This window comes from Rhinolophus hipposideros (genome assembly GCF_964194185.1).
Source record: "Rhinolophus hipposideros genome assembly, chromosome: 16".
In the NCBI taxonomy this organism is placed as follows: Eukaryota; Metazoa; Chordata; class Mammalia; order Chiroptera; family Rhinolophidae; genus Rhinolophus; species Rhinolophus hipposideros.
In genome coordinates, this window is record NC_138062.1 from 50,911,554 (window position 1) to 50,939,539 (window position 27,986).

Below are 27,986 nucleotides of genomic sequence, written 5' to 3' on the forward strand. Positions count from 1 at the left end.
TTTGAGCAACTGTACCGACAAGCAGTCCCACCAACACTGCCTTTAGGCTCACAGCCCTGGCTCTCCCAGTCTCTCCTAACTGGGGGCCTGGGGCAGGTCAGGAAGCTTCCAAACCTCAGCGTCCCCCTCTGTGGCATGGAAGCTCCAGGCCAGCAGGGCAGGATCAGTGTGTGCTGGGGTGACTCTTTTGTGCTCCTGTAATCTTTACAGCTTGATTACTGTCATGTGGCCGCATTGCAGGTATTTTTGAATAGTGCAATACAAAATGGTGTAAAATGCACATTTACGTGTAGAATTTGACCTAGGGCATGTGGGGACAGAGTCCCAGAGAGCAGCTTTCAGGCTCTCGGCCTCACGTGGAAAGAGGCTGGCTTGGGTAGTAGATGGCCGTCAGCTGTAACCAGATGGCCTTTGGCCACTAATATAACTCCCAGGGCTGAGGGAGCAAGTGTGAATTGCGGGTTGTGGATTGCAGAGAGGCAGGCTGCAGTTAGCAAGTGAGGTGGGTTGGCAGAGAAGCAGATAGCGGGTTGCGGAGCGTGTGGCTCCTGCTTCCTGTGTCTCCAACCCAGCTGCCAGTGAGACTATAGTGGTATGACCCCCCTATCTATGGCTCCGTGGGTGTTCCTTTTTGGCCTCACCATGTTATGTGGGGAGTGGGACCAGAGACCCCTCATGACACCCTGTATGACAGGGCATTTCCTTCAATTTCCTTCCAAAAGACCCAGCTTGAAGTCAGCGGCCCAGTGAACCATGATCTGCATTCACACCACGGCCACAAGTGGGCACGTGTGTGCCAAAGTGGCACTTCCCGGCTCTGGCAACCGTCTCATTTTCCTTGAAAACACCCCGTCATGATCTTTAATAACATTTCAATTGAAAATGGTAGAACTTGTATTAAGAAACAAACAAACAAAAATTCCAACTAATCCCCAGTAAAATTCAGAGCCCACAAGAGACCAATGCAAACCGTAGGAAATCATACAATAGCACAGTGTCCTGGCGAGCTGGCACACGAATAGGCAAATACATGGATGGGATCACAGCTCGCTCCACTGCGGAGCTACGACACTGCCCCCGTTCTGTCAACCACTGCCGGACACAGAGCTGCTGGTGAACAATATCGAAATGAAAACCAAAAATTTTAATGGGAGAATTTCTGACAAGTCCTAGAAGAGACAATTCATAGTTTTGCCATAAAATTACTATTTAAAAAACAACCACCAAACTGAGTTGTGAAAATGAACAGTGTCTCTGCCCATTTCAAATCCCAGCTGACAAGCAAGAAACGGAGAGGTGTCCCAGGCGGTGTGGCTCGGGGAGCACTGTCTGCTGTCAGTTCTGGGTTTTCTGAGGTAATCAGCTGCGACGCACAGTAAAAACACCAATGCTGGCAAACCACGGTAGGTCACACATCCTCTTTTCTGCTCGTCCCCCAAGCTTAATTAGATGCATCTGAGTTGACACTGCCGGGATCTCCAGCAGGGGAAGCAGTCGACACCGATGGGGTGGTCCCCTGCCAGCTTTCCCCGGCCTGAAAAGATAGCAACAGAGCGTCAGAGGGGTAGCCAGGAGACTGACCGCCTGTCTTGCCCCTATTTCGCCAAGAACCAAGAAAAGGAGACGGGAGGGACAGCGGTCCTCAGTCCTCAGTCACAGCCAGCCTCCCTGCCTCCATGGGCCACTCCATGGGGCTATGGCGAAGGAATGATGTGGCATCTGAGGACAGCTGGGGTTTCTACACAGTCTGAGGGTTGGGGAGACTCAGTCAGGTGTGGAGCTGATGATGATTGAAACATCATGGCGGGGTGCAGTGAGCGGGAAGAGGCTCAGGCGCTGCGTCTGCGGTGGAGAGACGTCCTGGGCACACGTGACCTGGGGATGTTTGTCCATGGACCCCTCCACCCAATGGAAAGCACCACTGAAAATGACTCATCTTGGGTGGCCTGCTCCGTGGCAAGTCCTGTTTGCAGCCCACGAGAGCAGGGCTGTTTGTTCCCCTTCCCAACTCAGGCTTGGGGTTGGCTCCTGAACCAACCATTCGCAGGTGCCCAGATGTCACCCCCTCCATGTGACCCTGAGGGCTCAGCCCTCCTGACACTACCTAAGATCAGGGTCGCTGCCATTGGACAGTGAGCCCCTTCACCTTCCTCTCCCACACTTTCCTTTATAGGCTAAGACCTCCTGATGGCACTCTACCCCCATCCAAACCGCCTGGCCCCCTCTCGTCTCAGGTATTTCCTCACATGTGTCTCAAGAAGCTGCTACGGTGCTTGTACCTCAGAGGACAGTGTTGGGCAAGTGCATGAAAAGATTTCCTTTGAGGGCTGTGTCAGCACATGACATGAGGCACCAAGAGACTGGGGCTACTCCACCATCAGTCTGAGAGCAGCTGGGATGAGGACACTTGTCTCAGGGTGACACTCTGCCCTCGGATAGACACTTGTGTTCCAGAAAGGTGGACATGAGTGGTGAGGGGAGGTGTCCACCTGCAGGACCGGGAGGTTATAGGCTGGCACTCAGGGGTGGGACTGGGAGCCAAAGGGCAGCTCAGAAATTCCTTGGGCACCCAGGGCAGAGGTGACAGCTCCCAGCCTGGGTGGCCTCAGTCACGGAGATGTGCTCTCTGAAAGAGCCCAGGCAGGGGACTGCCATAAGCTGGGAGGGATACGGGTGGCACAGGCAGGGGTGCTCACAGGGTGTGGTATCTGCACCAGGACCCCAACGTTCCCACTTACTACAAGGTCATGGTCTGGGGAAGCCGCATGGGGACATAAGAAGCTCCGGACCTCCTGGGGATGGCTCCAGGGTTAAGGGTCAGCCTTGACTGCCAGGGCCCCCTGCTGGGACACTCACTTTGATTCACTTGCGCCCACTGATAGAAGCGCTGAGCTCAGCCCAGGTGTGTGTTATGGGCAGTGGGGTTGCTATGGTGACGGGAGATGCATCACTTTCTGAAGGCATCATCCCCTGTACCCCTCCTAAGGGCTGGGAGTAAATCAGTGGGGGGGTCGACTCTGGCACGGCAGCGAACACCCATGTGAAGGAGACAGGTGGGCTGTATAAGGGCTCACCCAGCCTCCCATGGACACGGCACGCCTGTGCCTGGGCGGCCTCTTCATGATGACCCCGCGTGTGGGGTCGGGCCCCAGGGCCCATCAGTGGGAGGCTGGGGAGGCCCCAGGGACCCCCGATCCTGGCTGGCCGGGCACACTGTCCCATACCCTAAGGAAGTTGGGGGGGGCGAGTCCTCAGGTGCCCAAGGTCCCTGGCGTATTTTCTTCCCAGTCACCAAAGGAGATCTTCACTGTGGCCCAGCTGGGCACCAGCCAAGGGGGCCGCCAGGCTGGCACTGCCCAGGCACCAACAGGGCAGCGGCTCTGGGCCCAGCAGGGCTGCCTGCACGTCCCCATGGTCAGGCGTCAGGGCCTTGTCTGCCTGGCCCCTCCTCCCACGGAGTGCACTTGTTCCCTGAGAGGCAGGTGGCTTCCCTTCAGCAGCCACCACTTAGCGGTTTCGGGGCCTTACCTCCACCACTCAACGGCTGTGGCCAGTTACTGAGTCCTGCGAGGGGAGGTGCATGGCACAGGTCATTGCAGAGTAGGCCCCACAGAACTGTGCCCCCAGGCGGCTCTGCCAACCTGCAGCCATCACGATGATGGACTCAGAGTGACCAACAGGCCTGCCTCGTTGCCAGCACCTCGGGGAAGTCTTGCAGAGGCCAAGAGGAGGACGAGACGGCCTGTTCCGAGGACCCGCCACCCCCCTGGGCTCCGTGTGTCCGCCCCGACACCCCATCAGGAATCTTGAGGACACCCTCAGGGTTATGCCCTGACACTCACCTGGGACCACACGCCGCCTCTGCCAAGGGCGGGCGGGAGAGCGGCCAGTGTCTGCAGGGTGATAAGCGCATCCCCAGCACTGGTCAGCGGGAAGTGTCCGGAGGAACCTGGAGGGGTGGGAGGAGTCAGGACAAGTGTGCCAGCCCCCAAGTTGCAGCGACTCCTCAGGTGGGATCCACTGGCCCTCACCAGGAAGAGGCCGTGAACGCAGAGGCCGCCCACGGGTGGGGGAGGAGGCTCTGGTCCCCACAGCACCAGCACAGCCTACAAGGATCTGCTGACTTGATCAGGATCATTGCCATCGAGAATAGAAATCTCATGATTTCAATGAAGGAAAGAGGCGCATGCAGTGACAGGTCCGGAGGGGACTGTGTGGTCCTCTCACCAATTCCCTCCTCATAGCTCAGTGGGCCCAGCCGCATGGCAACTATGGCCCCTGAACCGGGAGGCCTCACTCACCAGAGCTGGGTGTGGACGGGCAGCTGGCCTGGCTCCTTGGACCCCCAGCTTCGGTGGTGTTTCCCTCCGTGTTAGCCGTGTAAATGGTCGCCTCTTCTTGAAACTTCCCCATGTTCTTTTTATACCGGATTCTTTTGTTGCCGAACCAGTTGGAAACCTGTGGACACCGAGACAGAAGTTGCTGGAAAGAGCTGACCCAGTGATGAGATGAACAGATGGCAGGTTCCTTCTGAGGTGCCCCTGCTTCCGCCACCCAGGAGGAACATCTTTGAGTGACAACATGTAGCCATGGGGCTGCATGAGGGGCCGGGACTCATGGTGGTGAGTCCTGAGCCAGGAGAAGGTGGTGCTGATTGAACCGTGGACCCAGGGAAATGTCTGCAGGGGGCTGAGGACATCCTAGAGCTGGCATGTCTTACAGAAGAGGAACCATGCTGCCGAAGGTGTTGCTGGAAGGAAAACAGGCACGTCTGCGACACACTCAGAGCCGCAGGGGCAGGCAACAGATTAAATCCTGGACTCCTCTTTAGGGAAAGCCAGAGCCAGGAGACACGCATCCTGAGCGCTGAGCTAAGCACCTTGTCACCTGTGCTCGTGGTTTAGTGCTCATAGCCAGCTTGGGGGGAGGGGGGTCATCACACCCGTTCTGTCAGCCAGCAGTCTCCCCGCATGAAGCACACCCCCAGGCCAGGGCTTCCCCCGGAGGTTGTTCTCTGGGTGAGGCCATCCTGGGCACTGTTGGGTGTGGAGCAGTGTCCCTGTCCCTCACCCCTTGGTATTGACGATGAAAACGTCCCCTAGGGACAGAATTGCCTAGGTAGGACCCTGAGCCAGCGCCTGCCTCCGAGAGTAGAGATATGCACAGCTGGAAATACCTCAATACCCCAAAGTGGAGCAGCTGTCGCTGCACTGAGATGTTTACACATTTAATCAAACAGAAATAAACAGCTGGGGCCGGCCTGGAGGCTCAGGCAGTCCGTGCTCCCAACGCCGAAGGCTGCCGGTTTGATTCCCACATGGGCCAGTGCCAGATGGCTCAGTTGGTTGAAGCGCGTCCTCTCAACCACAAGGTTGCTGGTTCAACTCCCGCAAGGGATGGTGGGCTGTGCCCCCTGCAACTAGCAATGGCAACTGGACCTGGAGCTGAGCCGCGCCCTCCACAACTAAGGCTGAAAGGACAACTTGACTTGGAAAAAGTCCTGGAAGTACACACGGTTCCCCAATAAAATCTGGTTCCCCTTCCCACACCCCAAAGAAAGTAGCTCAAAATGTCTAAAAAAAAAAAGTAGCTCAAAATGTCTGAAAAAAAAAAAAGAAATAAACAGCTGAGTTGCGGTGGCAGATTGTGGACAACTTTTTCTCCTCCTTTAAAGTTCCTATATCCCCCTCTCAATGTTAACCATGAAAAGAGCACCTGAGTGTGTGTTCCCTGCTCCTCACACAGTGACCCCACCCTCCTCTTGGTTCCCACTTATCTCCAAGGAATGTGCCGAAATGTCTTTGTGGAACTAAGTTTGCAGGCAAATGGCAGCAAGCAGTTTCCCACGTTGAATTCAATTTGCATTTTCGAGGGACAAAGAGCAAACTTCCTATGTGGGTGGGAGGGGAGGCTGGCCCTCTTCCTAGGCTGATGGGTGGGTCCAGTGGTTGGTAGAGCTGGTCCCCGGCCAGGGTCCACTCCTCCCAGTGGGAAGTGCCCCAACATGCACCTCACACAGGTGCGGGTGTAGCACGGGCTTCTAGATATCCTCTCCACTGGCTGTAGCTTGGAGCCACTGGCCACTCCACCCCGTCCCTCTAGCCAAGCCAGCTGCAGCTGCCCAGGTTCCCCACTGCCCCCCATCCAGTGCCTCAGCTCTCCTGCCCCTTTCTCCCTCAGGCCTCCTCACCTGGAGTTGCAGCTGATTCTGTCCTGAAAATGTCTGTGGCTTCATCTGTGACACCCTTTGCCTAATGGTGCTCTCCCTTCTCACTACCTTCTCCTTAGGCGAACCTTACAGCCTCCATGATATCTGCACCCCAACTTTGCAACCCTCCCTCATCAAATTGTCAGCCATTTCAAGTTGTCCTGCGACTTGGTGGACCCACTGAGTGGGGAGAAGCTTTCAATTCTGCTGCTGGTGGGTGAGGGTCTCAGGGCCTGGTCACGGAGTGGGAGTCACTAGAATGTGGCTGGTGCTTCTCAAAATTCTGTTTGCAATGAACCCTCTCCTCAGATAAAGTCTTCGACCCAAGACCTATCTGTTCTTCGGAGGTGCCGGGCCCTGAAGGGAACCTGGCTGTTCTTCAGACAACTGCTCATGGTGGTAAACAGGTTGCCAGGCCTCACGCTTCTGTCGGGGTCTTGGAGCCCCAGAGGTGCGGCCCCTCGCTTAAGTTCTGGCCTTGATGTTGAGGGCACCCCGGCAGTTCCAGGAGGGTGACGTCAGCTGTGATGAGGACATCTGCAAGGTTTTGCTGTCTGCATGACCCCTTGGGGCTCTGGAGTGCCTTCATCACAAAGTAACCGCTGAACGCGGCCTGGGCTGGAGCACAGGGTAGTGGCTAAGGGCACAGGCCCTGGCGGCAGCCAGACTAGGCTGGAAACAGCCCCTCCAACCACACCGAGGGCGGAGGGGGCTGCCTCAGAGGGCACCTCCGTAAGCCAGTATGAGGAAGCATTAGCACCCGTCACCCTGGCTGCCTGAGGCGTGGGTGGCCCTGCCCAGACCCCCCCACACGCACACTGTCACTGCCTGTGGGTGTGGCCTGGCCCCGCCTCGAGCTGGTGCGCTGCCTGTAATCCTCGTTCCCACTTTAAAACCTTCTGAAATGTTTCTTGGGCTGTTTCTTAGCTCTCCCTCCCTTGCCTCCAATTCCACTGAGAAGACTACCAGGGTCTCCCAAGGCCGTCCAGGTCCCATCTCTCCTCTGCACCGGCATTCCCCATCTGGGGCCCGACGTTGCCTGTCTCGTACCCCCGTCACTCACACTGGACTATCTGAGAAGCAAACAAGCATGCATGCGCCGGAACTTATCCCAGTATGACTGAATTGGTACTTGAGCTCGAGAGCTGGTCTATCGTAACAAGACCTAATTTTGCTCCAAGTTCTTTTTCTTCTCCTAAGCTTATAATCCCACCTCTCTCACGCAACACAGCACATTCCTCTGATACGAGAACAGTAAATAGTAAATGCTACAATTCACTGAGCACCATGGGCTACACTCTACCAGCATCACCTCTGGGGGTCCCATGCCTGAGTCCCGTAGCACAGAGCCGGAATCTGAGCCGGTCAGGCTGACTCCACGCCTGGACACTCGGCTCCTGCTCCACACATTTAGCGAAGTGCCCTCGGTGTCCTCCTCACCGGGTCTAACCTTCTTCCCATTCTGGGTTCAGGGAAGCATGGCAGGAGAGGCCTGTCACCTGGGAGACGGTGATGCCGCCCTTCCTGGCCAGCTCTTGTTTAGCTTCCTCGCTGGGGTAAGGGTTGCTCAAATGGGAGTAAAAGTATTCATTCAGCACTTCTGTGGCATGCTTGCTGAAGTTCCGCCGCTTACGCCTGCAAAGACAACCGCAGCCAGGTTCATGGGCTGGGACTCTATCGATGTCCCCTCATCCCCACCGATGATTACGGAGGTTATAGAAACAGCAGCCAACACTTCCCCTCGCCTTCCAAGAGGCTGCGTGAGGGCTACCCCCGCAGCCGTGGCCAGAACCCCTGAAGGCCACCAGGGGACTTAAGCCCAAGCCAGCACCCACTCAGCTCCTCCTCCTAAACGCTGACCCTGGACTTGGGGGGGGGCGGGCAGGGCCTGACCTGGCATCAAGGAACCGCGAGCGCAGGGTCATCACGGCCTCGCAGGTGCTCTGCTTCAGCTGCATTTGGATGGCGCGGAACTTGCTGTGGATCACACCAACCATGCGCTCCATCTCCTCGGGCAAGACGGGCCTCGTCCTGCTCTGCTCCTGGAGAAGGTTGGTGACGTGTGTGGTAAACTCACGGCAGGCCTGGGGCAGGGACACACACGCCAGCCTGTGACTACCCAGCAGGCTGGCTCAGGGCCCCCCAGGGACCAGCCCCCTGCCGCCCCCCTCGGCTCCCACAGAGACTGGCTACGGGGAAGTGGATGCAAAGGGCTTCCAGGAAAACCGGCACCTTTGCCACGAGACCAAGCGTGTGAATTCCCTGGTCTGTGCCACAAAAGAAAGGCGATTAGCGGTCCATGTTTTGCTTTGACAAATGTGCATTCACATGATAGAAACTCTTCCATGCAGAAAGATCACCTGTTCATATTTCTCTAGCTCAGAGTGGTAAATCTGTCGGATCTGGGACAGCTTGGCCCTGTAGTCAGAGTGCTCAAGGCTATTGTCATTTGGACAGCCACCTGGTGTTGCTGTGCCGGCCGCCACCGCCGGTCCTCCTCTTGCTTGCTTCTCCGGCCTGGACACGCCCTCGGCCAGCAGCATGTTATCCAGCCTCATGAGCTGAGCGTCGGGGAGACCCTCTTCCTGAACGCCCCGGAGGTTTAACACTGGATAAGAGAGACCGGACCGAATCAGTGTCCGCTGTCTGAGTGAAAACAACCGCAACAGATTGTCAGCGCTGGCGCCACGTCTGAGCATTCTTCACAGAGACCTTGGGGAGGAGGGAAGACTTCCTTTTATCTGGCAACAGACACCGAGTTACTCACTGTGACACTGTCCAGGAACCACACTTAGGAGCACAGTCTGCGGGGACAGACAGGCCACAGCTCAGTGTGGCTGTGAGGGCAGAACTCACAGCCCACAGCTGGGCCCACACAGGGGTGTCTGGGCAGGGGCAGGGCGGCACGGGCGCTGGAGATGCCTGAAGCCCTGCAGTGTCTCTCCTGAAGCAAGATGGCACATTGCAGACACGCCCAGCACAGGTGTGGATACAAAGGGGCGCAGCAGCCTGGCATTGGCCCAGGGCTGCGCCTGGGGTGTCTGGGCCTCTGCTGTGTGTGTGGAAGGAGGTTGTTGCTATAGAATCAGAGAGGAAAAGCCTGATCCAGGAGGTGCCAGAGAAGATGAACTAACCCACTGAGAGATTTTAAGCAGAGAAATGAGACAATTGGCCCTGCAACTTGGAAAAGCCATCCCTGTTGGGCAGAGAGGGTGATTTGCTCAATGGCAAGACTGGCAGGGAGGGAAGAGGGTGGGGACAGCTGCTGCCATCCGGGTGGAAGCAGGTCAGCTATGGGGTGACCAGGGAGACGGTCCCCAGGATCTGTGACCACTGGAGGTGGATAGGAGAGAAAGAAAGAGGCCAGGGCGACTGCCACATTTGCCCTAGATGGTGCAGCATTCTGTCAAACACCGCAGAGAGCAGCAAGTGGGCAGGTGACAAGGCACTGCAGCCTGGTCTAAGCACACGGGTCCAGGTGGCTGAGAGGCAGCTGCTCACTGGGCGTCGGGCCGAGCTAACAAGTTGGGGCGGGAGACGGGTACTGACGTGAAATCTGTGGTTGGGAAATCTGAACGTATCTACCTGTACCTGCAGCTACACTTCTGGGAAGAATGCCAGGAAACCAACATTTCAGGGACAGGCAAAGAAGGAGATGGAGAGAATGGTCAGGTAGGCTGAAGAGAAACCAGCAGCAGCCACAGAGGAATGAAACACGGGCTTAGTCATCGGGACAGTGTCAGTAACCTCTGCAAGAGCAGTGGTAGGGTGTGGCGGGGTGGAGCCCAGCGAGAACGTTCCAGATGTTTGGGCGCCAGGTGGCACAGGGGCGGCAGAACCAGGCACAGGTCTGAGGAGGGCAGTCCAGCGGGGCCTGTGTTTCGTTTGCTTCTTCAGTGAAAGAAGCCACGTTAGCAGAGAAAGGCACAGGTGGGAGACTGAGGTGGGGCGCCTCCTGAGGTGATGGAGCAGGGAATGATGTCCATCTAGTTCTGACTTTCCAGAAAAACAAAGTTTAAAGTGTTTTCTTGGGAACAGTCTCTCTTAATACTATCCGCTACTCACTGACTTAAGGGCTGAAATAAAAATTGAGTTTAATCATATTACTTACTTATTAATCACTTGTCCCTTTCTTATTCCCTAGAACAGATTTACCTTTTCTGTCAAAAACTCACTAGGGAGAACGGAAGGAGCTCAACAGATATCCTTGTAGGAAGTTTCCTCACATGCAGGGACCCTCCCCTCCTCACATTCAGGGACCCGTGGCACCTCCTCAGTCTCACTGGGTTGCAACGAGGCTCTTTCTGCAAGAACTGAAGGAGAAGCGCCCCTTTTATCAGTTCCCCACTACCCGTCCAGTTCCAAGTCTCTAACAACCTTACTTGATCTTTAAGAAGCACCAGATGAAAGTTTTAGGCCCGTGAGCCAGGGCAGCCTTCTCAGCTGTGGGCGCTCACAGGCTGTGCACGTCCCCACCTGGTCCTAGCAGAGCTGGGAGGCAGCCTCAGCAGCTGGGCGTTCCTGCACGGGCCCCGAAGTCTGTCCCAGAGTTCACCTGCACAGTGAGCTGTAAGCCCCCGCCACCCTCTCCCGGTCGCCCTCCTCCCTCAGTCCCTGTTTTCACATCCTACTGATTCCGCCTCTACAATCAACCCACCATTCATCGCCTCCCTAATGCTGTTCCTGGGCCCCGCCATGCCACTCCTCTCCTGTCCGCCGTGACCTGCGGAGGAAAACCCTCTCCCCTCTGATCCATGGTGCACACCTGCAGGCCGACCGCTTCCCAACGCTGTTTCCCACACCAGTCTTCTGTTCCAAGACTTCAGCATCTCCCTGGTACCCACAGGTAGGGCCTGGAGCCCGACATCTGGCACACAGTCTTGCCTGACGTCCTTCCAAACCCACCTTCATGAACTTTCCCTCTACTGGGCCTTGCTCGGCCCTCTGACAGTGCGCAGACGCTCTGCTCCTGTTCCAGGCTGATTCGAGCAGCTCCTCCCTGAGTCCAGGCCGGGGTCAGAAGTGGACGAAGAGGCACACAGTTCCCAGGCCCTCCCTCAGGGCCCTCAGCATGCCCTGACACCTGGGGGTGGAGAGGCCACTCCACACCTTCCAGTCCAGCTTCAGTTCGGTTAGGGAAAGGAGTGGTCAGGGTTGGAACGCACAGCTTAGTGAAGGGGTGTGTGGGGCCCGTGTGTTCATGCGTGTGTGCACGCATGATGCTGTGGGGCGTGGCAGTTTTTCTTTTATTTATGCAACAGCAAACATCTGAGACCCCATCACAAGCCAGGGACCAAAAAATAAGAAACTTATTGTTTTCAAAATGAAAACTCTCACACAATGAAGAGCACACCTGAGGGTTTTCTTATTTCTCTTCCAGGGGTATGTACTGGTGCAGCCTTTTTTTGGAGGGCAGGTTTGAAATGCTGATTAACAATGAAAAAGTCCTTTGATCTCCAAACTCCTGTCCTGAGAATTTATCCCACAGGAACACTGACCCCTTACAGTGCACACGACCGCACTGTTGATAATGGAAAACAGAAACTGCCCAGATGTCCACGAGCAGACACCATTCCCGTCAGACCTCACGCTGGTAACCGAGCTTATGTCTGAGGTGCTGTATGACAAGCAGTCACACGCTACAAGTCTTATTTCTTTAAGACTGTACATTGTTGCAGTATGTACATAGATGAGTAAAAGCAAAACACAAAAAAACAAGTTACCCCGGGCCTCGGTCACCACCACCAGCCCCAGCTGCAGACGCGGCCATGCCAAGCGCGCTGTTTGGGCTTCATTCACCGTGTCGCAGTGCCTGTTGCCTCCACCCACGGCCCCTCCTGCGCACAGTGTCCTCCCTGTGCACTGTCACTGGCCTAATCATGCCATTAGACACTCGTCACCTTCCATTACAACAAGCTTATTTCCGCTCGGCTGCTCCAGAGTGGAGTTTGTGCTCCTCAGCTCCTCCAGGGCCCTGGACGGTGGCGGGTGGGAGGGAGGCCTCGGGGACCAGGAGCTCAGCTCAGGGACACTATCTGTCTGAGGCACCCCTCTTCCCCAACTGCCAGACTTCCTTCTGTTCCCAACTTACTGAATGTGAAAACAGCCTTAGCAAACCAAACGAAGTAAAAGAAAACTGTGACTATCAACACGTTGTTTTTTGTAAGAAACAACACGGAACTACTGTGGGCTGGATTGCATCCTCCCCCAGCCCCAATGACACGTGGAAGCCCTAGCACCCCGTGTCCTGTATGTGGAGACGGCATGTGAGGAGGCGATTCAAGTCAAACGAGGCCACGAGGTTGGGCCCTGGTCTGCAGGACTGTGGCCTTCTAAGAGGAGCAGAGACCTCTTCCCCACCCCACCCCCTTTGGGGCACAGCGAGCAGCCGGCTGCAGACCGGGAAGCGGCCCTCACTAGGGCTGAATCAGCTGCCTCCTTGATCCTGGACTTCCAGCCCCCACCACTGGGTGGAAATAGATGGTGGCTGTGTGAGCCGCCCAGTCCGTGTCGTCCTTCTGCTATGGCAGCCCCAGCAGACCAAGACAGAAACGTGACCCTACGTTGTTTTTATTTTTCTTTTCTCATGGAACAAAGGCGTGGCTATCTGGGGAGGAAGGAAGGCTCAGAGGGGAGCCTCCTTCGCCCTGACGCCCCCACACTGCCCCCTGCTCCCTGGCCTGTATGCTCATCCCTTTGGCGGTGCTGGTGCTTAGCAGCAGGACATGCTCCAGCTTCCCCTGTGCTGGGATGGAAGGCTGGGGGGAGCCACTCGAGAACCTCCGAATGCCCAGCAGGAAATTTACGCCACCGCTGAGCACCAGGGCTGGCCGATGACCTGACAGGTCCCTCTGATTAGCCACTTTCTGACCATGTGACTGTAAAAGCAGCACGGGCAGCCAGCCCTTGGCTGGGGAGGGGACGGAGGAAAGGAGAGGGCGCCTACTTAATCAGTGACCATGAGAAGAGTGAGCTTTCCTGAAATTTCCTATTAAGCACAAACCATCTGGATAATTATTATACGACCTACACAGTTTCAACACTAAAGACCAGTGATTATAGAAAACAGTGCCTGTTCTTTCTATAGCCTCATAAAAATCACCTTGAAGTGTGGAAGTAGTTTCCTGACGCCAAGGGGCACAGCAACTCAACCTTCTCCTTCCTATACATTCCTTCCATTTGGTGTAAACTCTGAGTCATTGATCCCTTTGCAACCTAACCGAAACCTCTGAGGCACCACATGTACTTTCCACTCACTCCTCTGCCTACATAAGCTCCCCCACTTTTTCGAAGTTGAAGCACTGCTTCAAGGCTTCTTGAAACTGTCCTCCCGGGCTATAGTTCTCAGCAAGACCCTAAGTAAAAATCATTCTAGTTATTTTCAGAGATTCAGGGTTTTTTTTTTCATTGATGACACAGGACAAGCCTGGTTTGGAGCCCACCAAAGAGTGGGACTCAGCAAAACGCTCACCTCTCTTCTTCCCTCGCTGCTGCCCTCACGCACCATGGGCAGGTTCTGGGCCCCCAGGCTAGGGGACTAGCAACCAGGCCTCCCTCACCTGCACGGTGGGGCCTCCACTACCCATCACTTAAGATGGATTAAGTTTCGAGAAGCTAGAACAGAAAGAGGCGTTGAGCTGAGTGAAAGATACGGTGACCAAACTGTTTCTAAGGAGCCCTCTCACAACAGGAAGTCTGAGCCTGGTGTTGGGAACTCAGGAGTAGGGTCCTGAGCCCCAGGGTTGCAAACACAGGCTGAGCACCTACAGTCGGGATCGTTCTGGTCAGACCAGTCCCCCTATCCGTCTGCCTGCATGCCCGTCCGCAGAACAGTCTGGAAGCCACGGATGAGAAAGATCATTAGGAAGAAAAACTTGAGGAATTGTTGCTTCCAGAAACCTTTTGATGCTTTTCTGATCACTTGCTGAGCACCAACTAAGTGCTGGGCATAAATAGCGGCTTTGGGGGCTAAATCTTGGCAGGAACAGGAACCTCCAGGTGTGCACCAAGCATGGTTACTGTGCCCTGTGCTGAGGTTAACCTTTCCTGTCCTCATTCTCGAACTTGAGCTCAGCTCCCACCAGCTCCAGCAGCTCTTCTAGTCAAAGAAGCAGAGGTAATAAGGAAATTGTACAGAAGTAGTAAGGAAATTAGTACTGTGCAAAGTGCTAATCCCAACAACCACCTTCACCATCTTTTGTGAGAGCGCGTCCTCCCTAAACGATGCCTCTCACATCAGAGGATGTGGAAACTGGCGGCAGGAGGTAAATACCCGTCTGTACCTGGACTGCAACTGCTTAAGAAAAACTCCAGCTACAGAGAAAGTCTCGATGGCCTGCAGTTGCTCTTTCTGATTCTGTGGCTGCTACCTCTTGGGTGTCTCCTGGGTCCCTCCCTCGGATGGATACCGATGGAGCATGTGCATGGGGCCCAGGAGTCTTTTCCTATCATTTCATCCAATAGGCTAGAGGTCTCCCAAACCAACTCCGGACTCAACTGGGAGCCATGAAACTATGTCTGGCAGCCCCAAATTGCCCTGGAGGCTCTGGGAGCTGGCAGGGGCTACAGATCAGAAGCTTCCTGACAGGAAACCAGTTTGATACAGATTCAGTGCTAGTTGTTACTGGTACCGGGCAGTGTCTGAGCCTCAGTTCCTGCATGAGGAACTTAGTTCCACACATGAGGAGTCAATGAGACCACCAGGGAAGCATGGAGCGTACTCTCCCCCACATAGACGCACCTCGGTACCTGGGAGATGCTGGTGCTGTGAAACCCCATCAGACCATGGCTTGAGGCCCAGGAATGCCCCCAGCACTCCCCACGGACCTAGCGGGGCACAGCTGTCATTATCGCTGTGTGGAACGACCCTGCTCACTAGGGACCCTGGCTACCTTGTTCACTGCCATCGCCCCAGCTCCTGAAACATACCTGGCCTTGCAGACTTATGCTCCAGAAAGAGGACTTGTGCTAAGCAATCTCCCCCTGAAGGCCACCAGGACATTTTATGGACTAGAATTATCAGGCCCTCAAGGAAGAGAGAGCCCCTTTCTCCAACAAACTTCTTCAGAGATGAGACTTAAGAAAAGCCACCTATTCACCATACAGAGAACTCAAGACGGGGGCTCCATGAGGAAATCACAGCCCAGCCTCATTCATGAAGAGCCAAAACAGTTCAATAAACCACTACACTAAAGCCAGTGGCATCTGTATGTGTGTGTATGTGCATAAACACACGAATCATGACCAAGAGGATTTATCTCTGCACACAGGCGCTTTCAAATCTGTCAGTGTGAATCATCAGCATAAATGGATACACTGAATTTTCATCAGTGTGAATGAAAATCTATCGGTGTATATATCATTGCAGTAACCTAAAGGAGAAAAACCATAACTCAAAATATACAAAATGAAAAAAAAGCAAAACGACATTAACGATAAAAACCCTTAGCAAACCAGGAATAGACAGAACGCTCCTTAACCTGGTCACAGTCATCTCCCCAAACCGCACGGCACACTCAGACTTACTAGGGGCCCCTTAGCAGCACTGCTTCAAGTCAGACAGGGCAGGGAGGCCTCTCCTTGGCTGTGTCCTCAGGTGCTGATGGAGAAGATAAGACCAGGAGCTTGGGAGGGACAGACTGGGCAAGGTGAGGACAGCAAACGTGACCCAAGGCTGAAGGGCACCCCTCTCAGGGTGAGCAACATACACAATTCACCGCACTAAGGAGCCAGTGTCTCTCGGAGACAGACGCGCGCTGGCTGGCACGGCCCCTGTGCGCAGTGTCTCCCAGCCCACGGGGCTGTCTGGTGTATTGCTCATTCCGTCTCAGGAATGCTGCTTAGGCAGTTCATATAAAACACTGAAGGGAGTGCTGTGAGGGGTTGAGGGCAAACTTGTTTAAACCCCACAAAAGGCCGACCTTTGCGCTCCCATGTACTGAAAGCCATCATATCTGCTCTCCATAATTTAAATAAAGAACAGGTGACACAGACCATCTGTGAGGCACCTGAGTGAGGGGACGTTCTGGCCCAGTCGGGCAAGGGGGTGTCTTGGGAGGAGGGCGGCTTGGTCGTGGGTGTTGCAGCCCAAGAAAGGTGAGTAGGGCATCATGCGTGCGCTGTCAGCAGCAGTGGGCTCTCGGGGGAGCAGAGGGAGAGAAGAGGGGAGCGGGGCAGGCAGCCTGGGTGTGCACGGTAAGGGGATGGCTGATTAAATAAGTGTAAGTACAGAGGCTAAGGGAGCAGGGTTCTTACTACCAGAGATGGGAGTCACAAATCTGGAAAGAGAAAAACAATGAACCCTGTGGTACTAAACTAGAATGAAATATATAGGAATGAACTCACAGTTTTCAATCTATGCAGATATAGAAAAACTAGATGTGAATATGTATGTATCACCCACAAATATTCTTTGGCTCAGTCCCAAGAGGGATCAAAGCAGGAATACCTCGGTAGCATGAGCACGCCTACAGCCAAGATCTACTCTAAAGGGAGCCAGGGCTCCTGGGAGAAATGGCTGCCTCTGGCCAGGGCAGAGAGTACAGTCTGAGCCCCCAATATGTTAGGCAGCTGTCATATTGTGATTTATAATGAGAAATATATATTTGGTCTTGTCCCCATTTCTGGCAGAACTCCTAAAGTCTTGGAAAAGGTGTCTTTTGTTAAGTAAATAAGGTGACTTTGGGACAGCACCTAAGACTAGGGGGTTGGTTGCTGGGGGACCTATTCATGTGATTTGAGGGTTGGACCTTTCAGTCATGTCCCTCCCCCAACCTCCAGACTCCCATGGAGGGGAGAGGGGCTGGGGTTGAAGAGATCAACATGGCCAATGATTTCATCAATGATGCCTAGGTAATGAAGCTTCCATAAAAACCCAAAAGGAGAGGGCTCAGAGCTTCTGGATTGGTGAACATGTGAAGACTGGGGAGAGCGGCACGCTCAGAGAGGACATGGAAGCTCTGAGCCCCTTGCCCTAAGCATCTCTTCCATCTGGCTATTCCTGAGTTATATCCTTTTATAATAAACTGGCAATTTAGTAATTGAAATGTTTTTCTAAGTTCTGTGAGCCACTCTAGCAAATTTATCGAGCCCAAAGAGGGACCACTGGAATCTCCAATCTATAGCCAGTGGGTCAGAATCACAGGTGACAACCTGGGCTTGAGACTGGCATCTGAAGTGAAAGGTGAGAGTGTGCAGTCTTGTGGGACTGAGCCCTTTACCTGTGGGGTCTGACGATTATGCCCAGGTAGACAGTGTCAGGATTGAGTTGACCGGTAGGACACTCAGCTGGTGTCCAAGACTTACTCGGTGGTGTGAGAAAACCTCTCGCCACACGATGGAAATTGGATATAGAACCTTTTACCAGCAAGAAAGGACGTGCTCAAAAGGATGATGGGGACACATCAGAAGGACGCAAGGTCACCTTGAAAGGGCTCCTACTATCCAAATCTGGGAACATTTGAGCATCAAAATGAATGATAATAGTAAATGACCATGATAAAATAGGACTCCATGAATCCAAACTGACACTAAAATAAATAAACGGAAAATGTAATGAACATTTCTGTAAATCTGTGATTATTTCACAATAAAAAGTTAAACATGCACAAACAAACCTCTGAGAAGAAATGTAGCACTCAAGCTACAATGGTTTTGTAAACCAAAAGGAATATAACTTTTCGGGTTATAAAATGCACTAGAAGGGAAAAGGAAAAAGAATTAGAACCGAAATATAGCACAGGCTAGCTCCTATGAAAAGGGAAAGTAGTAAAGATAACAGATAAAATGTTGACTTCTACCTGGCTTAAGGAATGACACTGTGAAGACCCATGAGATAGTTCTTTGAACTAATATGGTTCCCCAAATCTGCTGTCATCAAATAAAGAGTCTTTAAAATGTCAAACAATAATAAAAGAATATCATGTTCACCACAATGAGATACACCCACTATGATGGCTATCACATCTAAAAAAAACCCCCCAAAAACAGGAAATAACAAGTGTTGGTAAGGATGTGGAGAAATTGGAACCTTTATGCACTGCTAATAATAATGTAAAATGGTGCACGCACTGTGGAAAACAGTCTCGCAGTTCCTCAAAAAGTTAAACATGGAATGATCATATGATCCAGAAATCCCACTCCTGCGTGCGTAACCGAAGAACTGAAAGTGGGGATCAAAAAGATATTTGTACATACATATTGACAGCAGCATTATTCACAATAGCCAAAAAGTGGAAAACCACCCAAATGTTCTACAATGGATGACTGGATAAGCAAAATGTAGTCTATCCACATACCGGAATTACTCAGTCTTAAAAAAGAAATGAAATTGACATGCTCACCCATGGCGAAAACTTGAAGTCATTATGCTGAGTGAAATAAGTCAGGCTCAAACGGACAAATGCTGTATAATTCCACTTATGTGAGGTACTTACTCGTAGAGCAGTCGAAATCATAAAGAAAGTGGAATGGTGGTTACCAGAGGCTTGGGGAGGGGAAACGGGCCGTGAGTGTTTAATGGGGACAGAGTTTCAGTTTGGGAAGATGAAAAGTTCTGGAGATGGATGGTGGTGACGGTTTCACAACAGTGTGAATGCACTTAATGCAGTTGAACTGTACCCTTAAAAATGGGTAAAGCAGTAAATTTTACGTTATATATGTTTTATCATAATAAAAAAAATACTCAAACTGTGGAAGAAATAAAGAATATCACACATCCTTACAGCATTTGGGTGAAACTTAAACGTAGGTTTAAAATTGAATTTCTCTTTCAGGCACCAGATAACTGCCGGAGGCCAGCACCGTACCCACAGCCTTACATGTATGAACTCACACAGTCCTCAGTAACCGGGAGCTAAGTGTTATCACTGTCCCCAACTCACAGAGGAGGACTGAAGACAGAAAGGTTCGGTCACACCAGGCTCATGCAGAGGTGAAGCAGAATTCAGACCCTATTGCTGCTTTTGGCTACTGTCCACGTCAACTACATGTCAATCTCGCACCAAAACCATGTTTGAAAGAAACATACTTTTGTACCACATACACACTTTCCATGAGCCCCAGGATATCTGAAGTGCTATGCTCCGAAGTGACAGAGAAAATTCAAATAATTGATCTCAAGAGACCAACTCACTTGAAGAATTCAAGTGACAACCTTTCTGTTGATGATCTTTGGTTTCAATGATATTTTCATTTTATTTGGTGGACTCTCTTGTAAACGATCTCCAAATTGTTATTAACCTTGACCAAGTGATCAAGGTCAGCACCACCAGTGATAATATCAACAGCATGTATCTCTGACAAAACGCACTGAAAAGGACACAGCATCACTTCTGCAGGATTCCTGCCAAAGACTCACTGCCTCAGTCTATTCACGAGGAAACATCAGACAGACCGCAGCGAGGGACACTCTACAAATGACTGAGCAGTTGTCAGCAAAGGAGTGTGGGTTGTGGACGATGAGAAAAGACCGAGGAACTGTCACAGATTGGAGGAGACTCGAAGGAGACACGAAGGCTAAATGCAATGTGGGAGCCGGAACCAGAAAAAGGGCATTAGGGTGAAAACGAGGGAAATCCGAATAAGGCCTGTCATCAGTGAAAGAGCACTGTGCGAAGGTTAACTTCTTGGTTTTCATCATTGTGCTATGGTTCTGAAGGTGCTAACCTTAGAGGAAGCTGGGGGGAGGGTAGACGAGAACTCTCTGTACTATTTTTCTCAACTTTCCTGCAAATCTAAAACTAATTCAAAATAAAACGTTTTTTCTGGTTTGTTTGTTTTTGAACAACGGATTTGCAGTAGCAGATGCTTTCCGTGGGGATTACAATGCATACTTAAAACAAAACAAAATTATTATTATTCCACCTTTCTAACTCTATCATCTTTTCCTTTTCCAAAACAACTGAATGCCCCAGCATCTCTTCGGTCTTGCTTAAGACAAATGCAGCTGCTTGTTACTCACTGGCAACAGTATCGCTCCAGTTACAGACTGCAAAATAAAAGGATGTGAGACACCAGAAAGCAGGGCTCCGACAAGACAGAAATGAGTCATCTGCTGCCAGAAAGCGATGTGATCTGGGCAAGATGGTCCATGATGCATGCTAGGGCTGAGCCAGGATGAGAGGTGTGCGGTTGCCTGGGTCCTGGATCTACATGGGAAGTGTCTTCCCAACAGCCTACCTGTCTTTTCCTTGATCTCACAGAGCACACTGAAGAGAGCAGGCTTCATCCGATGGCAATTCAGAGCATGCTTTCTGTAAGAGAGGCGACAGAGGAGCATGTGAGAGAAACGTCATCCTGCCAGTCAGAATAAAGATCCTCCATATTGAGTCGGCCCGTTCTCCTGAAAATCCCTTAGGAAGATACAGTACCATAGCATTTCATATGAATTCGATTTGTGCAAAGTTTAAGTAGAGCCATATACGAATATTCAAAAATTTCCCCTCATATGTATAATTTAAACAATGCCAAAACTCATCAAGAACTATGAAATTTCAAGGTGCAGGGATTTGAAAGCTGCTATTGCCCTGTGGCGGCACTTTGGTGCAGAAACCCCAGCCATCCTACCTGTGCTGTGCGATGTGATCTTTGCAAGTGTTTACTGAACACCTACTATGTGTCACACACCATTCTAGTGTCACAGAGACACAGACAGATGAGATTTGTACCCATGTAGCAGTTAAGATGGAGGGGGGGAGAGACACCAAACATACACACAGGCAAGAAAACCACCCGCTGTGTCAGGTGCTTTGTGAAGACGTAAACTAGGGTGATGGATAGAAGCTTTATTGGAGTTTATATGTGTCTGAGGTGACATCTAAGCCAAAACGTTAGGCAAGAGAAGGGCTGAAGAGAGTAATAATTTAGGCAGAGGAAATAACCAGTAAGGCCCTGAGTGGAACACACTTGGCTTTTTAAAAAGTTTTTAATGGGGAATGTTGGGGAACAGTGTGTTTCTCCAGGGCCCATCAGCTCCAAGTCATTGTCCTTCAATCTAGTTGCGGAGGGCACAGCTCAGCTCCCAGTCCAGTTACCATTTTCAATCTTAGTTGCAGGGGGCACAGCCCACCATCCCATGCGGGAATTGAACAGGCAACCTTGTTGAGAGCTCATGCTCTAACCAACTGAGCCATCTGGCCGCCCCAACACACTTGGCATTTTATGAAACCAGGATGCTATAGGGTAATAGGTGAGCGAGAGAGCCATGTGGTGAAGTTAGAGAGACAAGTGGGGCTGACTGGGACAGCCTGTGTGCCAGGGAATGACTCTGGCTTTTGTTTGCCTGTGATGGGAACTGTGGTTGGCAGAAGAATGTTCCCTAAAAATGTCCACGTGCTAATCCTCGGAACCATGAATATGTTGCCTTACAAGGGAAAACACTCTGCAGATGTGATTAAGATTAAGGATTTTGAGAATGGGAGATTAATCCGGATTATGCAGACGGACCCAATTTAATCACACTCTCAGCCTTAAAACTGCACAAACTCCCCGCTGTGGTCAGAGAAAGAGATGCGATGACTCTTTCTTCTGATCCAGAACAAATACCTCAGGTCAGAATACTTTGAGAAGAAACAATGAACAGAACAAACTGCATGCTCACTCCTTGCTTGCCAAGGAGTTCAAGGTCATGCCTGATTGCACAGCAGCTAAGGCAAGCAGTCGCCCTCCCAAGTTCTCCTTCAAAGGCTATGCCCTCCACTCAGGCCTGATGGAACCATGCTACATGCTTTCCCACTCTGAGCTTTCCCTGCGCACATGCTTGCCTCTAGCCTAGAATGCCACACTTCCTTTCTCTGCTGGGCAAAAAGCCTCGTCCAGATCACGGTCGGCTCCTTGGGGCATGCTCCTGTGGCCAAGCCTGACTTCAGCTGGATTCTAGGATCCCATCGTAGAAGCTCTCCTTTTGCTGACAGGTGGCCTCCCTCGCCCTGGCGAATTCCTCATCAGCCTCTTTCTGCTCCTCTGAAGCCTTAGACCAACTGTCTGAAATCCCACAGCACCTGAAGCAGGAAGGGATGTCCTATTTTAGTGAGCCTGCAGGAGCTCTGAGAAAAGCAGGGAGGGCGGCAGGTCAGCACCAGAGCTCAAGGGAACAAGGCCAAATCTCCACCCAACCACCCCCTAGTTGTCTGACCTCAGACAAGTTCTTACTCACTCGGAGCAGTTCCTCATCTAGAGATTCACTGAAAAACCACCCACTTCCTAGGGCTCTGGGGAGGTTTGTATTCAGTAACTGTCACTTAAAGGAATGAATTGCTCATTTGTGAAACTTTTCTGAAACATTCTGCATATTGTTTTACTTATTAATAAAATTACTTCAAAAGGGATTGTGTTGTGATCCTAGATTTTGGATAGCTTCAGGAAATCGTTCTAAAACCAATAAAATTCAACTCCAAGTACACAAGGACATTAAGACTTTCCTTTGGCACGAGACCAAGACAAGCTAAGCATGTTAACCAAAGCACAAAGCTAAAACCTGTAAGCAGGCTAAGAACAAAGACTGTAGGCACTAAGCTGACTAGCATCTAATGAAGCTCCTTCAGGATGATGAAAAAGAAAATTTCAATGCAAGTTCTACTTCCCAGGTTTGGACTAACAGTCTCTCATGCTATTGCTATCTGGCTTTGGGAAATTCCACATCACAAATTCCTCCTCTGACCTCTCGCATTCTTTGAATGCGCATGCTGAAAGCTGCGGCTGACATGCATTAACGTGCATACTTCTGAAGGTCTATGTCCCCTTATTTAGGATTCTAGAGGTACTGAGATGAGGATCACACCAGTCAGTGGACGGTTTATGCCTGGCCATTTGGTTAAGTTCTAAGGATAGTCAAAGCTACATAATCTCCCTTTAATAATTAGAATTGAATCTATATCATAAGCAAAGTCAATCTGCAGAAACACTGGAGGAATTAAGAAAGTCAAGCAACAAAGAAAAAAAGAAAAGAAAAAAGAAGAAACAAAAAAGGAAAGTCATGTGAATTTCTACTGGGAGAAAATATTAAAGAAGTCATCAGTTCAGAGAATTTTCTTCCTAAGAAATGCTATGAAGGCCCTAATTGTAGTACCTGTTACATTTCCTCAAAGCTAATTTCTAAATGTAATTTTAGTTTTAGGCACACCACCTCCTGCATATACCATATTGCTTGCTCCTAAAACATGTATAACAGTGACCATTCTCCACCATACTTTTATTCACTATATGTAAAGTTTCTCTTTTTCCCCCTAAAAGCCTTATTACCATTCCTCCATGGTCATTTTCTATTACACTTAAGTTCTACAAACAACAAAATTTGAACTGTGGTTTTATAGACTATATACAAAGGAAATACAGAAACAACCCTGGACCCTCTAAAACCTGATTTCCTGAAAATACAAACAGATCCTGAAACAACAGGGCCCCATAGCTCCAGGCCGAGTGTTTCATTTAGAGAAAAAAAAAACACAACTATTTTCTGAATTTTATTTATTTCTAATTTAATTTTCTTTCTACATTAAGTAGGCAAAACAATGCTAACATGTGACCCTTGTGATTAATTTAAAATCCATATGCCCACAAATATAATTTTGGCTCAAAAATAATTTTCGTTTGTCAGATTAACAGTCTATTAGGTAAACTGATTTATGAAAATTGAAATAAATGGGACCCTATCATCTCCACTCTTGAGAGCCTGACCTCTCCAAGTATGGCCTGGGGTCAGCAGCACTGGCAGCCTTGGGAGCTTGTTAAAAATGTGGACTCTTGCCCCCCCACATCCAGACCTCCTACATCACAACTCGCATTGCACTAAGATTCCCACAGAGCTGTGCTGCACATGAGCGTAAGAAGCACTGTTGTAATGTACCACTGTCCAGGAGACTTTTCTGCAATGATGGAAATGTTCTCCATCTGGGCTAATATCATAGCCACTAGCCATACGTGGCTACCGAGCACTTGAAATGTGACCAGCGCAATTGAAGAACTGAATGTTTATTTCACTTTAATTTCTTTTCATTTAAAAAGGCATGTGGGAGGGGCTACACACATTGGACAGTGCAGCTCTCAAGCGTATCTGAAGGCACCTGCAAACAAAGAGTCAAGAAGCAACCATGACAGCCAAATCTGCCAATCCTGCAACACAACTAACCTGTCGTTCCAATAGGCAGAACGACTTCAAGAAGGGTCAGTCCTCTTCAGCTGCTTCTACCAGAATGTCAGGTATGGAGCCTGGGGTCTCCAGGATGACACTGCTGACCATTTTTGCCCCCTATTTTTGATCGGGTTTCCAAAACTCACCCCTCAGCCATTCCTAGCTCTAGAGTTTTCATACTGACTTCTTAGGAATCTCACTACTAGGGAAAAAAGCATTCCATCAGCCTTTGTGATCAGTGAAAGGTTCAAATCAGAAGATGAGGAACTATCCCTTCTCCAGGAAGAGGTCAGGGTATAGCCTAAGGTCACAAGATCACTCAAGGAGACTGGTCGCCACTTACACAGAAAGTCTCCAGCTGACTTGGGCTGCATCTAAACTACGATGGTGCGTGCCAAAGTTCCTGATCTCGCCCCCCTATCTGTGTAGTCAGAAGGAAGAACAATATACAGTGACTATCCTGAGACTAGTTAGCCATAATGACAAAATAAATTATTCAAAAGCCCTTGGAGCTGCCTCCCTGATAATGTAGAAAGATGTTAGAGACACAATTTCCCGTGGGGGTGTGGGGGGGTGCGGAATGATCTCAGGTTGATGATCTCACCAGGCTGCAGAGGATACTGAGGAAAAGACCCATCCAAGCTGTTTGCTCCAGAGTGGTATAAGTGGCCCACCTGGGGAGTGACTGTTGTCTGCACTTGTGGGACTTTCAGGGCTTAGAGTTCATCTAAAGGCTACATCCAATGAAGAGGGGCAGATCTGAAGCTGCCAGAGCTCAAAATAAAAGCCCCAGGGAGTCTTTTCTACCACAGAAAGAAATCCAGAACCAGCTTATCTAACAGCCATGTTGTCAGCATGCATAATGCCCCACTATTCAATTTCTTAGCCTGAAAAGAAGAGCTGTCTTCAAGAACAGCAAGGAAGAGGTGACTGACTGCATTTTATTCTAAAGCCTGTCTAGGGGAGTCTCAAGAGATTGCTACAAGAAAACAGCTTTGTGGCTGTGCTGGGGTGACAGGTGCCTGAGGAAGGCCACAGCTGGGCAGAGCTCACTGGTTAAGCAACTCTTCCCCCCTAGAACAGAAGATACACAGGTCGCACCACAAACCGAAGAGCACTTGGGTATGAAGAGCCCATGCCCCCTCTCCCCCACATCCTGCGAATCCTTCCAGAATCTAAGTGCCACAAAACTTTACGAACGCTATTGTGCACAGCTCTGGGAATACAAAGGAAAGCACAACAAAGACACTGCTCTCTGGCTAGTCTAGCAAACAGGGCATCACACAAAGACACCCTCTCCCAGCCCAGCTCTTTCGTGCCCAGAATTATCTCTACTCAGCATACTCTTGATATCACTATTTATAAATCAGTCTCCCACACACCCTACTTCTCAATGAGTTCCAAGAGGGCAGAGAATATCTTAGCCATCTTGGTTTCTCTAGCACCCAGCACAATGCTCCAAAAAGCAGAGTGAACACGGTGGTGGGGTGACACCCCTAACTTTCAGGTAGAGGTTATGAAACTGCAGAGTTGACTTTCCACAAGAAGCAAAGGAAAGGACGAAGAACAAATGAATGCCGCATCCACCTTTTACTTTATCTCCTCTTTCCTGGGGCTGAAAATAAGACCTAGACGGACCGTCAGCTCTAATGCGTCTTTTGGAGCAAAAATTAATTTAAGACCCAGTCCTATATAATCTGCTCCCAAAGACGCATTAGAGCTGACGGTCCGGCTAGGTCTTATTTTCGGGGAAACACGGTAGCTTTTTAACCCCTCCTCACTAGAGGGCTCTAATGACTGCACAGTCCACCACCACCAAACCCTGATCCCATCCAGGGACCATCCTCCTCCCTCAAACAAGCCCCCATTCAACAAGGCCTTACCCTCCAAAAGGACTTTGGTCCTTTCCTATTTTCTATACAGTAGTACCTCGGTTTTTGAACGTCTCCGTTGACGAACATTTCGGTTTATGAACGCCATAAACCCAGGAGTAAATGCTTTGGTTTTCAAACACACCTCGGAAGTCGAACATGTCATGCGGCTTCCGCTGAGTGCAAGATCCTGAGGCCTAGCTGTTGGCTGTTGTCGAACGTTTCAGAACTCGAACGGTCTTCCGGAACGGATTACGTTGGAAAACCGAAGTACCAGTGTAATTCCAGCAAGTCCCAAACACAATGTGCTGCCTTTGTGAAGCAGATTTTACCAATCCTGGCCAGCTGACAGTGGTGAGTGGAGGTAAGTGGGCAGTGGTCTTAAAACTGCTGTGATTTTCCCATGGCAGCTGAAAAACAAACAAACAAAAACCTCAAACTCTGAGACTTGTAGACTCTGTGTGATCTGGTTCCGGCCTCTCTCCAGACTCAGCTGGGGATTTTCAGTTCTTGGCTCTGCTTTCTTTCTGCTGTTTCCCACCTCTGGGCCTCTGACAGTGCTGTGCCTCATCCATCTGGCTTCCCACTGCACGCCATCCATTTTCTTACTACAGCTTTTCTCACAATTTATACTTAGTGTTTTGCACCTACGTTCTCTCCCTCCAACCATGAGCTCGAGAACAGCAACTATGTCAGCACCCAGCTAGGTGCTCTGCATATAGTGTCTAATGAATATTTACCAAATTAATTTAAAAAGCGTCCTTCGCTTCCACCCAGCTCCCCCACTAACCACTTTCCCCGACAGTTCCCACAACCGAGTCAACCGTCTATTCTTTCCCAAGTCCCACAACTCACTCTCCTTTATCTGCCCTCAAAACTTCCCACCCTCACGAATCCCACTAACCCATCCACTTACATCCCCCAACACTCCCCTTACATTGCATAAACCCCGAAACCACCTTTCACCATAAACCTCCCCATCTACAAACTCCCCTTAAACCCACCCCTTTCGCACCAAGATGAGCTCCTAAAACCCACTGCCCTCTGCTTACCTCCATCGGCCGTTCAGTCCGTTCCATTTTAACCCCATAAATACCTTCGTTGTCCTCCTCAAGGCCCCCACGTCTGCCATCCCGGCTCAGAGACGCACCCCACAATCTCGCCCAGCCCTCTCCTCAGCTTCACACCCCTCGCCGCCCAGGCTCTGGCCCCTCGACCCGCCCCCCTCACGGCCTCCGCTTTGGGTGGCCCCCGCCCCCGAGCAGCACCTGGCCTGCGCCTCCTCCAGGCTCTGGTCGGTGATGGCCATGATCTGCTGCAGGACGTCGCCCGTGTCCTGGCCCGGAGGGGGCCCGGGCGGCGGGAGGGACGGGGCGGGGGGCGGCAGCGCGGGGCGCGGCGGGGCGTCCATGGGCTGTGGGGCCGGGCGGGCGCTGAGGAGGAGCCGCCGGGCCTGGAGCACTTCGCGCTCGCGCCGCCGCCAACCGCCGCCGCCGCCGGGGAGCCGCGCGCGCCTGGGCCGGGCCCCTGCCCCCGACCGGGCCGCCGCGCACCGCCCACGGACACGCCCCTAACAGCTGCCCTCCGCGGCCCGGGACTCGGTTCGGGGTTGCCGAGGCAACGGCACTTTCCACCCTCCTCTTGCCCTAGAGAGGGTGAGGTTGGCTCCGCCCCATTTCAGAGCCCCCCCCCCATATCCGCCTCTCGCATCTCGCGCTCAGAACCTCACTCCTCGATCTCCACTCCTTTTCAGAGCCCCCACTCTTCCTGAGGCCCTCAT

General features: G+C 51.4%; 1 protein-coding gene across 2 annotated transcripts; it reads right to left on the reverse strand.

Moving 5' to 3' along the window:
- Positions 1–1,125: 1,125 nt before the first annotated feature.
- PBX4 (PBX homeobox 4) lies at positions 1,126–27,641 on the reverse strand. Of its 2 annotated transcripts, none has more exons than XM_081076848.1 (8): positions 27,475–27,641; positions 20,387–20,460; positions 8,569–8,816; positions 8,102–8,250; positions 7,708–7,843; positions 4,302–4,458; positions 3,843–3,949; positions 1,126–1,534 (listed from the first exon to the last, which is right to left on the reverse strand). In XM_081076848.1, exons 1-8 carry the CDS (start codon positions 27,615–27,617, stop codon positions 1,442–1,444), a joined length of 1,107 nt encoding a protein of 368 aa, XP_080932974.1. In that variant the 5' UTR covers positions 27,618–27,641; the 3' UTR covers positions 1,126–1,441. The 2 variants fall into 2 exon arrangements, with proteins under 2 accessions (XP_080932974.1, XP_080932973.1); XM_081076847.1 differs by having other exon boundaries at positions 8,102–8,292.
- Between the last annotated feature and the right edge of the window lie 345 nt (positions 27,642–27,986).